We start from the raw sequence: 13,033 nt of genomic DNA, 5'->3' as shown, positions 1-13,033 counted from the left end.
CTCCAGCTTTTTATGTCTGTCTTCGGTGTAAACCAGCATTTGCAATTCCTTCCTACTTATTTATGTTCTCCACAGATGCTACCTGACCCGATGAGTTACTGCAGAACATTTTGTCTTTTATTTTGTAAACCAGCATCTGCAGTTCCTTGAGCCTACATTAGGTACAGGGTGGTTGCACATAAGGTCATCGGGTCAAAGGGTGTGACGCACGGAGTAGCTCAATCCTTCTGGAGTACAAGGCAGCTTCCGGCATACACTAGTAACACGCAACACATATGTTCTTACCTGTTAAAAACCGCCAAAATTGTGAATTTTTGCGCTGTAAAATATTGTGGAAATAGGGGCAACCATGAGTGAAAACCGCCAAAATCACTGCTGCTCACTGACTTGCGAAAGAGCCGCGTGCCGGCGCATTGAGGGCAAGTCCCGGCCCACGACAGCCCGGGGCTGGAGGGTGACTGAACGCTCTGAACCAAATGCTCTAGTATCTTTGCTCTGAACCCAAGCACCAAGGTATAAGCGGCCGAAGGAGCGCATCCCTTGGGACAGCTCCCACTCTCTCCCCCCAGGGTCATAGAAACATAGAAAATAGGTGCAGGAGTAGGCCATTCGGCCCTTCGAGCCTGCACTGCCACTCAATATGATCATGGCTGATCATCCAACTCAGTATCCTGTACCTGCCTTCTCTCCATACCCCCTGATCCCTTTAGCCACAAGGGCCACATCTAACTCCCTCTTAAATATAGCCAATGAACTGGCCTCAACTACCTTCTGTGGCAGAGAGTTCCAGAGATTTGCCACTCTCTGTATGAAAAATGTTTTTCTCATCTCGGTCCTAAGGATTTCCCCTTTATCCTTAGACTGTGACCCCTTGTCCTGGACTTCCCCAACATCGGGAACAATCTTCCTGCATCTAGCCCGTCCAACCCCTAAAGAATTTTGTAAGTTTCTATAAGATCCCCCCTCAATCTTCTAAATTCCAGCGTGTACAAGCCGAGTCTATCCAGTCTTTCTTCATATGAAAGTCCTGACATCCCAGGAATCAGTCTGGTGAACCTTCTGTGCTGTCTGGCCACGGCCGCTCTCTGCCCCATCTCCCCCTGTGTGGCCGCACTGTCACGGGCTGTGGGTCGGCAGCACCCACACACGGGGCCGGGTGGAGCGGGGCCGCAGCTCCGGGTTTTAAAAGGCAGCGGACACACGGGGAAGAAAACCCGGCAACATCCCCATCAGCTGCAGCAGAGTTGGGGACAGTCTCGTCCCTCTGCCCACCCAGTCACTAACCACGCTGCCCCAAATAACCCCCACTGTAACCCCCCCCCCCCCCCCCCCCCCCCCCCCCCCCCCGATGTTGCCTTTGTGAAACCCCCCCCCCCCCCCCCCCCCCCCACCGGCCCCATCTGCTCCCCCCAATCCCTCTTGTTTACTACTTGCTAAAATGATTTAGTCTGTCTTGTTTCTAGAGCTGGATTTCCTACTACACTCAGTCTGTTCTATGATCTTACTTTGTTGACATTACAGTTACTATATAGTGTATCTTCAGAAATAGCTCTCTTGTCTTGTGCTTTCGCTGTGTTGGTACATAATGCCATTCTTGCTGATGCTCTGCATGAGTATTTGTCTATCTGCCCTTCACTGAATTTCCTTCTGAAGAGATGGCGTAGAATTTCTAGAATCAGTATAGAACTTCTGATAGTACTTTGCTGGTGATGCCATACCCTGTTTCAGCTGATGCATGCGTTTTAAAAGTAAATTCATTTTAGTTATTTCCAGGCCTTTACAGTAAGATGTCAAGTATTTTTGTTAAACAATGAAAGTCACATTTTTGTGCATACACCCTTTGCATTTGTCAAACATTTTCATGGAATTATGAATACTGCTGTCCAGCATCTTTATTCATTAGTTCTGAAATACACTTGAAGATTCAAATCTGTGTCTTATATTCCATTTATTTTCAGATGATAAGCCATGCGTTGCCAAAATACACTGTTTAAGCCACGTGTTGCCAAAATACACTGTAACAGTTCATCAATGGGTGAGTAGTACAATGAGGTTCACTTGATGTCATTCTTGGCTGAGCTGTTGGATTGTAGCCTCACCTCTTGCCCTTGCACTCCAAATGTTGGATTCAAATTGTAGAATTGTATCTTTTATTGGATGTTGCCTTTGTGAAACCTTGCCTAGTCTTTTGGTTTTGTCTCAGAACACCGTGCAAAGTAATTGAAGTGAGGCTAGCATCTGCTACAAAGATACTGAAATACAGTCAATGTAAAGTCTGTGGTCATTACAGAGTGACCTTCAAACTTTAACTCGGCAGTAATTATGGATCATTTGGAGAACTGTAATGTACCAGAGATATTAACATTTCCAGTATATTGCTTAACATCTGTGACATCCTTGACCAAGTGGCTGTCATTTACTCTACAGATGTAACATTTTATGACCTTGAGAACAGAATGCACTGTTCCATTATTTCCTCTCACAATACAAATGGTACCATGAGTTTCTGTCCTTTTATATGCTTTTGCTTTCAACTTTTCTTGAACAAGGTCTTGTGCACAGATCCTCCAATAAACATTAAGCACATTACAAAGGTGTGACAATATGCATTTATGTATGAAGCTAGCCTGAAGAAGGGCCCTAATACGAAATGTTGCCTATCAATGTTCTCCAGAGATGGTTCCTGACTCTCTATGTTACTCCAGCACTTTGTGTCTGCTTTTGTGTTTTGTGTTTACTACGTCCTACATTCCTGTCCATGCTCCTAACTTAGACAACTCAACTTGAAAATCAAAGCGCTTGCTTATTCGTGCATCGCTGATCTGATTCTAAGTCTTATGCGATAATAACATACAGTTGCTTCTGAACTGGCTGATCCAATGGCCCGTGACTAATTTGTTGCCATCATGATTCTCTAATTAGAAATGGTTCCTCATTAACCATTTAAATTAGATCATACATAAAATTACAGCCAAAAACCTCTATTCTTTGTTCAGCACACTTGCAAGGTGCGTTTGTTTTTTACTCTTGGATATGTCATTTAATAAGTTTTCTATGAATTTCAATGTAGGGTAATCCATTTGAAACCTCTCTCCATTCTGGTTGTAAACGTGAACTCTCAATTCTATAAGTATCAATTCCATTTCAATTTGTGATGAATTGTAATGCCAATGTTACAGCATTGATGCTTGATGCTCCTGCTGAGTGCCCCCCACCCCCACGGACTGTCTCCCTCGGATGGTCACGTCGCACAGACACATCTGCACTTTAGTCTGTTTTGACTATTTTACTGTTGTAATGTTCTTTGTACAAACCTTGTTCTCGGGGTATCTAAACCTAAATTTTAGTAGTTACTTAAGTTATGATGTCGAATGGAAGCTGCATACCCAAATCTCATTGCACTTATGTGCAATGAAAATAAAATATATTATTATTATTATTATTATTATTATTATTATTATTATTATTATTATTATTATTATTATTATTATTAGTGTTGTCCATTGTGCTGCAATGCTGATCCAGAATGAGATGTATTGCTTTTAGCATCATCAATTTACTTAATGGACTATAAACCCAGTAGCCTGTTCTAACAATATAGTGTGTTCCAACAACACATTATATTACATTGTGGTGACTGTGGAAATGTTAATTCAATTGATAATGACCCATCTGATTCACTAATGTCATTCAGGAGAGAAGAATTACTATCCTTACCCAATCTGGCATATGTAACCTCAGATACACAGCAATATGGTTGACACTGAACAGCCCTAGAAGGTTACTCAGCTCAAGGACTATTAGGGTTGAGCTGCCAAGAGGTCCTTGTCAATGATACATAGATCCCCAAAAAATTAATAACTGAATTTCTTCAAGATTATACCAAAGAACATTTTTTTCTGATGAACGCCACTTTTAAATGTTTTAGCGCCATTTCTTACAAATTTTTCTTGAAGAAGTCTACATCACCCTAAATTAAATCTTTGAATGATTATTTGTTTGCCTTTTCAAAGCGAAACTTCGATATTGAGCAAGTGTAAACAGCCACAGGATTCTTGATTAATCTGTCAATGTCAACATTTTCTAAAGCACCTTGTCTTTGAGTGGATCACTCGTTGCTTGCTGATACACATACAGTACTAAAGAAGGAACATGATGCCATGAAATTTAATTTAATTTTATACTTTTGACCATTTGTTGCATTGGGGTAAGAACACCTCTAATTATGCCTTGACATTTTTACACAAAACTTCTCAAGACATAATTAGAAGTGTTCATACGCAGAAACACCTGTAATGAGCTCTATTCCTCTAAATCCTTCGAAATACTTGTATACCTTTTGTTAGAAATTTTCTTGGGCTGAGCTGATGATTAAACGCAGAGGGTTTCAGAAATGCTGTTCAAGAAGTGTAGGAAATGTTGGTAGATTACAATGGCTGCTCACAAATACCCACTTTCAAATTTGAGTTCTATTGTCTCTGATCTTGAAGACTTAGTCACATTGTAGTGAATAACCATTTCTTCAGTCATTGGTATGTATGGATTTGGAGCAGTAGTAAGCCTCTCAGACTTCCAAGCCACCTTCATCATTTAATGAATTTATGGCTGTAATTTCACATTCTTGCCTACTCGTGTAAACTTCCACACTAGCGAGATTACTATCCGCTTCATCTCTACCCCATTGTGGATATTGGACTTTGCCTACACTGCTTAGAACTATATTCTGCATTTTTGATTTTTCCATTTGCTCTATATATTTTACTCAAGTTTACTTGATGTATATGTGTATAGTATATGTAATATACTATACCCTTAGACCACTAAGATCACAGATAAGATCTATACACTAAGATCCCTTAGTGGACTTCAAGATGGCGGACTGCAGGAGTAGGACGCCGTTGTGTATGGCTGCTCTGCCTGCAGTCCGTCCTTTCACCCTTTTTTATTTTCAGTCCTGTTACACCAAAATGTTTGTTGGAGGTCTTCTTTTATGTAGTGGGTGGGGGGAGGGGAAGGGGGAAACTTTATTTCCTAGTCCCTACCTGGTCGGAGAGGCGGCTTTCCTCCGAGCTGCTTCTTCGCCCCTTCCTCGCGGCCTACCATCGGACTGGAGCGGCGTTTCCTGTCGTGACTGGCTGGGACTACAGCTTCGGCAGCGGCACAGCGCTGGGACACCATAACGGAGCGGGCGATGCCTTACCGGGTCGTCGTGCGGTACGCTCCGGAGTGCTGTGACCGCCGACTCCAACATCCGAGGAGCTGTGGCTGCGGAGCGTCCAGCCGCGGGCGGTGCTGAATTTAAAACACCGCGGAGCCTGGGATTCGAGATCGCCAGAGTCGGAGCTCCAACCAGCGCGGCCTGAGGACATCGGGTGCCGCGGTCTCCGGGGAGGAAGCGGCCGCTCCAGACATTTCCATGCTGTGAGAAGTTTTCAAATTTGTTCCATCTTCCCGGCAAGAGGGCCTGAAAACATCGGTCTGGCTGCGGAGGCCACAAATAGGCCCCGACCTCGGGTGATTACAGAGGAAGAGGACTGAACTCTCTGGTGCCTTTCCTCACAGTGGAAAATTTTGATTCTGTTGTGGGGGGACGTTCATGTTGAATTTTATAATGCGTTGTGTCATTTTTCTTTTTTTTAATTTTTCTATGGATGTACGGTCTGCTTTGATAAGAAATACCATAAAGTTTGGTGTTGGGCGCCCTTTCAGAGAGAGAACCTCAACCATGGACTGTGTCGTGAATGGTATCGGGTGATCGTGAACAGGAACATCCTGCGGTGTGCACTGCTGAGGTGTTGCTGAGTTTACGAGTGTGTACGGGTTTACACGAGTGTATGTAGAAACATCCTGCGGCGTGCTCTGCTGTGTACTCGGGGTTTGTGAGTGCATTCGGGGATATTCGGGGATACATGAGTGTATGTGCTTTATTGAATAGTGTAATAAATTGCTGAGTGAATCAAAACTGGTATCTGAATCCAGTGATTTATCAAACACAACAGGTATCAATCATATATATATTTTATATATATATATTTTTAAAACTCTGATTCCACCATCCTTTGAGATCCTTAGTTTTGCATTTTTCTATGCAAGAGGTAACATCTCTTCACATCCACCCTGTCAAGAACACGATTATGTTTCAATCAAGGTGTCTTATATACCTTCTAAAGTTCTGCAATATAAGCAAAGCTTGGGTGTTCTTTTCTCATAAGATATCTTACCAATTCCACGCATCAGTCTAGTAAACCCTCTCTAATTGGCTTCCAATTCATTAATAGCCTGGCTTAGATAAAGAGACAAATGATATACTCATGCCAGGATCTCCTCACCATGGCCGTGATGTTTCTCAATGGTCCATCTGGACAAGTAACCTGAGTTCACCGTTCACCAGCTTATCCAAGTCCTCTAATCCCCAGGCAGTTGTCGCCCACTCTCTTTTGACCACAGAAGCTGGTTCAGGAGAAGGAAGAGCGAGGCTTCTATAATTGTAAGTCCCATTAGGAATTACCTGCATAAATAATATCTGTTGTTATGTTGTTGCAACTGGTGGAAACCATTTAATCATTAATTTCTCAAGATGTGGGTGTCAATAATAAGGCCACGTATGTCAGTTGCTCCGTGACGAGTCTCTGAGACAGTTCTTTCAATTTAGACACTTGTTCCTAGATGTTTGAGAGGATATACTGTACAGATGGGTTGAGACTGACTTTTTAAAGTCCAGATTTAGTGCCTAGATTTATGCTGGGTCATCCATCTGATTTTGTTCTTTTCCGGTTTCATTGTAGCGGATATAATTCAACTGAGCGGCTTTGTAGCTATACCACAGGGCGGTTAAGTACCAGCCATATTTGTTGGTCCGGAATCAGATATTGGGTGAGATTGGCAGATTTCCTTTCCGAAAGATGAATGAACCAGATGGCTTCTCTCGCAGTCTCCATCTCAAACCTTGCCTTTGAAGTTCTGTTTTTGTATCTTTCACAAACAGCATTAGGGTGACTCGTAACACTATTTCAACAATAAAATTGGTATTGAACAGTTTCCAGGCCCTTAAGTAGTAAAAGTGGTCTAAAGACTGGATTAAAGAAAGGATATCAGACTACAGTTGGATGCAATGCAACCTTTCCAATTCCTTGAGGTGAACATTACCGAGTATATAAGGAAAAAAGTTTTGCAATATTTCTTCACAACACCTATCAAATCCTGACATTAACTTTTAACATGGACTAATTGCATCTCAAAGGTGGGTCGTCAATTATTTGTTTTGGTGACAAATATCTTTAAAAACGCACATTATCTAAGAGGTGAGTGTTCACTGAGGTCCATGGGGTCAAGGGTATTCATGTACGGTAATATGAATATCACCTTAATTGGTACACGGGACAATAAAAGACCTTTGAAACCTTTGAATTGCCTAAGTTTGGCATGCAGATACAGCAAATATTTGGCAAGGTGCAAAAAACAAACCCACTGGAATTCAATGGTCAAGCAGCATCTGTGGGAGGAAAAGGCATTGTAGAGATTTTTTTTTGTCCAGACCTTTGAGTTCTGGAATGGCTGCATGAAAAAAAATGTTGGATGGGGTTAACCTGTATCCGTGCAGTTTACATGTGTCTGAGGATACCAAGGTTTTCTTGAAGGATGGATTGTGGAAAGGATGTTTTTCTCTTTTGGGAGAACCGATCTATGACAGATAATTTTGCCTTTCCTGAGAAAGTGTGTTCCAAAGACTCGCGATCCTTTCAGAGTGTTGAAAGCTGAAGTAGGAGCTGAGCGGGACCTGAAAAGATACATAAAGTTATGAGAGGCATAGATACGGTAGCAGTCAGAATCTTTTTCTCAGAATGGAAATATTTAATACTTGAGGACATAGCTTTATAGGTTAGAGGGGCAAAGTTTAAAGGAGATGTGTGGGGCAAGTTTTTATACACAGAGGGTAGTGAGTGCCTGGAACCCGTTGCCCAGAGTGCTGATGGTGGCAGATACCATAGCAGAATTCAAGAGACTTGTGAGTAGGCATATGAATATGCAGGGAATGGGAGGATATAGATTATGTGCAGGCAGATAAGAGATGATCTTGTTCGGCACAGACATTGAGGGCAGAAGGAGGGCGGTAAGGGTTTTGGCCCGAAACGTTGCCTATTTCCTTCGCTCCATAGATGCTGCTGCACCCGCTGAGTTTCTCCAGCATTTTTGTGTACCTTTGAGGGCAGAAGGGCCAGTTCTTATGCTGTACTGTTCTATGTAAATTCTTACTAAGAAATGGGATGAAGAATTACTCTGCGAGTGGATGGAAATGTGGAGTTGAGCTTGCAGTCAAATCAGCCAGGACCTTCTTAAATGGTGTGCTGGCTAACGATGAAGCTCCTCATAATGAAAAATAGATTGCAACAACGTTTCAAACTGTTTCATGATTATAATGGCTCACTTAATTTATTAGAAGAATTTAAAACATTCACATGGGTACAAAAATTAGAAATTGATAACAATTCAGCCAAACTGTTAGAACACAGTATAAATTACATATATATATATATAAATTCTATGCACAGATAAATTAGCCCGATTATAAACAATATTTCAATTATTAATCTCATAAAGCAGTATAAAACAAATACATTTTAATTACCACCGCTGCAACTTTATTTTTTTTAAAGCAAATAAAGAATACAAAACTGTGGATGGAAGCATGCTATTTTAGGCTTACTGTATTTGACAACTGATTTTCAAGTGAAATATGGTAATGAAATATCAGAATGGCAAGTATGATCCAGCACAAAATGGCGAACTGTGCACATTAAGATTCAGTTACAGACATGATACTGTGCGTTCAATAATAGCCAGAACTTTGGACACATTTACCACTCGTCCGAAGGTGGTAGATATGAGCTGCATTGATTTGGGTGATCTTGATAATTCTAGTTTAATTGTTAAAAGGATAAAGTAATTGACAAACAATTTATTAAATAAACTGTTTGTTAAACAATTACTTGCAATTAGATGCAAGGCAAAGAAGATCAGAACATGTATGTACATTTCAGTAATATGTATGACAATATTTACATGAATGTACAAAAAACCTTTCTATTTGTTACTTTGATCAGATGCCATTGTTATACATTTACACTATAACGGGTATTTGAATGTCTTTGATTCCCGGAAATATAATTATTTCTGTGGTATAATCATACACAGCAGACTTAGTTTTTGTAATATTCCTTATCAATATGTTTGTTCAGTTGACTGTTAGCAGCCCTAAGCAGAATTTTATTCTATGTGAAAATCATAATTTTATAAAAAATATCACCACATTGCTGGAAACAGCATGCTTCTGTCCCATTTAAGTCCATTTAAGAAATTATAATACATTTATGGAGATGTTACAGACATTATGTAATTGCACTCAGTTTAAGTCTCCATTACCTATTATATATTCCAGCTTCAAATGTTATATTAAACAGTGATTGCAATGTGCATTTGGCTTAACTGAAATTATATTTTGGAATCCAAAGTTTTTTCACAACTGAAACAGCACAGTGCTTGATGAGATTTATATATACATTATGTATGCCTTTATTGATTTATCAGCATTAGTGGTGAATTGTTTCAATTTGCTAAACAAGCAAGTTAAAAATGACAATAATTCAAACTTTAATGAGACATTTTAAATGCATGCATGTGACCAGGTCTGGTACGTACTGAGTTAAACATGACAACACTGTAGAGTTACCAAGTACTGTACACAACTGAATATCAGTCTAGTAGAGTCCTCCCTCAGATGGAAGTGTTCTGTTCCAGTTGAGATAAAGAGCATAGTGAATCCACTGCTTCTTGAACACAGCTCATATATTCAAACCCAATTCAAGTAGAGTCGAAAACATGAGCAATCCAGTGCCCACATTATTAAAAAAAAAATCCTGACACAGTAATTTATTGAGACAAAAAGATTTATGTTTCAGTTTCTTCTGTAATTTCAATATTATTCAGTTTTCCCTTTATAGCACCTGCACAACTTAAATACTGCTTTTGTTCAAAGAATTGCAATGGGGGAAGGAATAATTTTTCTCTGTGTGTCAGTTTAACTTTTATTGATGAATCCTGCTCATCAAAGTTCATAAGAAAATCCAGGTATTTGCTGGTCCACAAAGTCAATAGTGCAAGCGATACTACCGGAAGCATTGAGTCTTTCTTCTTCCATCTAATCATGTTTTTCCCAAGAGGGATGATCTGAAAGAGAAAAATCAGACAAACATAGTCGTAGTGTCAAACAACATAACAAAAGACCCTTCGACCTATCTCATCTCTGCCAACCTTCCTGAGCTAATCCCATTTACCCACATTTAGTTTAGTTACTTTAGAGATACAGCACGGAAACAGGTCCTTCATCCACCGAGCCACGCCAACCATCAAACATCCGTTCATACTAGTTCTATGTAATCCCACTTTTGCAATTTACAGAGGGCAATTAACTTACAAACCCACACGTCTCTGGGATGTGGGATTGAGGAATCGGAGCATGTGGAGGAAACTCACACAGTCACAGTGTTAACTCCACAGAGACACTACCCAAGGTCAGGATTGGTCAGGAACCTGAGTCATTTGACCCTTATCCATCTGAACCTTTCCTATCTTGGAACCATTCTAAGTGTCTTTTAAACATAAATGATATCCACCTCTAACACTTCCTCAGGCAGCTTGTTCTATATACCCACTATGTGAAAACTTGCTCCTCAGGTCCCATTGTTATATTTCTCCTCTGACCTTGAATCAGTGCCCTTTAGTTTAAGGCTCCCCTAGATTGGGAAAAAGACTGTGACCATCCACCTCATCTATGCCTTTCATGTTTTTATAAACCTCTGTAAGATCACCCCTCAGCCTCCTTTGCTCCAAAGAAAACTAGCCCACTCTATCTGGTTTCTCCTCCAGTTCTGGCAACATCCTCATGAATCTTTTCCGCGCCCTCTCTATCTTAATTATGTTTGTTACCATAGAATTGCTTGTTACCATAGAATCGAAACAATGTTACTGAGAAACAGAATATTCTAATACTTATAATTCATTTACAAATTCAATCATTTCAAATCATAATTATACTTAATAGACAAATCCATTAATCCAGTCTATGGTAAGAACAGATATTTTTGTTACGTTGGTGTAGAGAATACACCGAACTCCTGCTGTGATAAAATATTTTAACACTTTCAGGATGGTAGACAAAAGTGCTGGAGAAACTCAGCAGGTGCAGCAGCATTAATGGAGCGAAGGAAATAGGCAACGTTTCGGGCCGAAACCCTTCTTCAGACTTCAGGATTTTGGTGCTGGACTTAGATTTTTTTGAACTATTGGCTATTACCCTATTAATACACCAATGCAACTTTAACTCCAGAGCAAATAAAATCATGGGAGACCCCTTCCACCCCTGCAACGGACTGTTCCAGCTGCTACGGTCAGGCAAACGCCTCCGTTGCCATGCAGTGAGAACGGAGAGTTTGAGAAGGAGTTTCTTCCCAGAGGCAATTCGGACTGTAAACGCCTATCTCACCAGGGACTAACTCTACTGAACGTTTTTTCTTTCCATTATTTATTATGTAAAAGAATATGTGTGTTATGATTGTGTTTATAATTTGTTTGGTTGTTTTGTTGTTTGTCTTTTGCACAAAGGTCCGCGAGCATTGCCACTTTCATTTCACTGCACATCTCGTATGTGTATGTGACAAATAAACTTGACTTGACTTGACTTGACTTAATTCACTTTTTCTTAAGATGTTACACAGTGGTATAATACATTTTCGAGTAAACCAGGTAAGCTTAAAGGAAGCACAGGAGACAAATTCATCAGTATCCAACAGGACGCCTGTGAGCCAAATGTTAAACCGTTGGGGATTTCTGAGCAGGATAGCGGATTATAGGGTTTTTCCGTAACTCCAGAGTTGTCAAACTTCGCACTTACTGAACTGGTCCCTTCATTTGATTCAATTATATTCTATTGTAACCACAAAAGTAGTTCTATTTTAAATAAATCAGCATGTGCGAAATAATGCTTTGTACCAACTGCAAGGAATGATAACTAGAAAGCCATCGATAAACATAGAAAAGTTAGGAAAAAGCTTTATTTAGTCAGAGAACACAAAGCAGTCCAGAAAAGCACATGAGATCCTTCTTCTCTGTGGCTATCAAACTGTGCAACTCCTTGCCCTTTTGTCGTGGGGTAGACTGACTCTCCACCCCACCCTCCCCAAATCTTTGCATGTCCACTTGTCACTTTAATTTCATGTTTCATGTATCATGTGTTTTATGACTGTTCGCAGATCAATTTCCCTCCTGGGAGAAACAAAGTTCTATCATATCGTATCGTAGAACGATAATGGAAAGCACATTCGCAATTAAGAGACTTTTGGATGGGCATATGTATATGCAGGGAATGGAGCAAAATGGATTATTGTGAGATGATTGTGAGCTCATGGGCCTGTTCCTGTGCTATGAATTGAAGAGGTCATGTCGAGGAACATAAACATCAGAATGGCAACAGTGGCCTGTTTCTATGCTGTGAGATCTGATTTATGCAACTTATGCAAATTATTTTTGCCTTCTGTTGGAAAAAGTGTAATAACATTTAAAGCAAATGTATTAAAGTCGATACATCTTACAGCTTTTGAAATATACTAACAATAGAAATATTCTTTACCTTAAAGCTTTCCATCTTTCCTTTTCAACTTGATTTTCTGGACTTTCACTCTCATATGATGCTAAATACAAACCTTAGAATAGGAACAGAATGCAAGTTCTGTTATTTCATTTCTTTTAAAGCTTTGAAAAATAGCTTAATTTACTATTCATATGGTGTAAAGCCATACTTAAAATAATACAGCCTCATTTATTATTACATTTATTATAATCCTAATCTTGTTGGGTTTTGAAACTAAAAGTTGGGATGATTATTAGTAATAGTATTGAGCCAAACTTAGATTGTTAAGAATAGATGGTAATAATAAATATATGAATAAAATAGAAAAATCGACTCAAACTCGCAGCATGG

General features: G+C 40.0%; 1 protein-coding gene across 1 annotated transcript in view; it reads right to left on the bottom strand.

Annotated features, from left to right (window-relative positions):
• Window positions 1-8,393: 8,393 nt before the first annotated feature.
• LOC129701741 (ras-GEF domain-containing family member 1C-like) overlaps window positions 8,394-13,033 on the bottom strand; it is a 54,788-nt gene continuing 50,148 nt past the window's right edge. The window contains exons 14-15 of the mRNA XM_055643139.1: window positions 12,683-12,755; window positions 8,394-10,224 (exon numbers count right to left, since the gene is read on the bottom strand). Of these exons, the coding sequence (XP_055499114.1) occupies window positions 10,200-10,224; window positions 12,683-12,755 (98 nt within the window). The 3' untranslated portion in view covers window positions 8,394-10,199. The remainder of the gene's footprint in view (window positions 10,225-12,682; window positions 12,756-13,033) is intronic.

The sequence above is a fragment of the Leucoraja erinacea genome, chromosome 11 (genome assembly GCF_028641065.1).
Source record: "Leucoraja erinacea ecotype New England chromosome 11, Leri_hhj_1, whole genome shotgun sequence".
Classification (NCBI taxonomy): Eukaryota; Metazoa; Chordata; class Chondrichthyes; order Rajiformes; family Rajidae; genus Leucoraja; species Leucoraja erinaceus.
The sequence above is the reverse complement of the archived record's forward strand: the minus strand, read 5'-3'. Positions and strand labels throughout refer to the sequence as shown.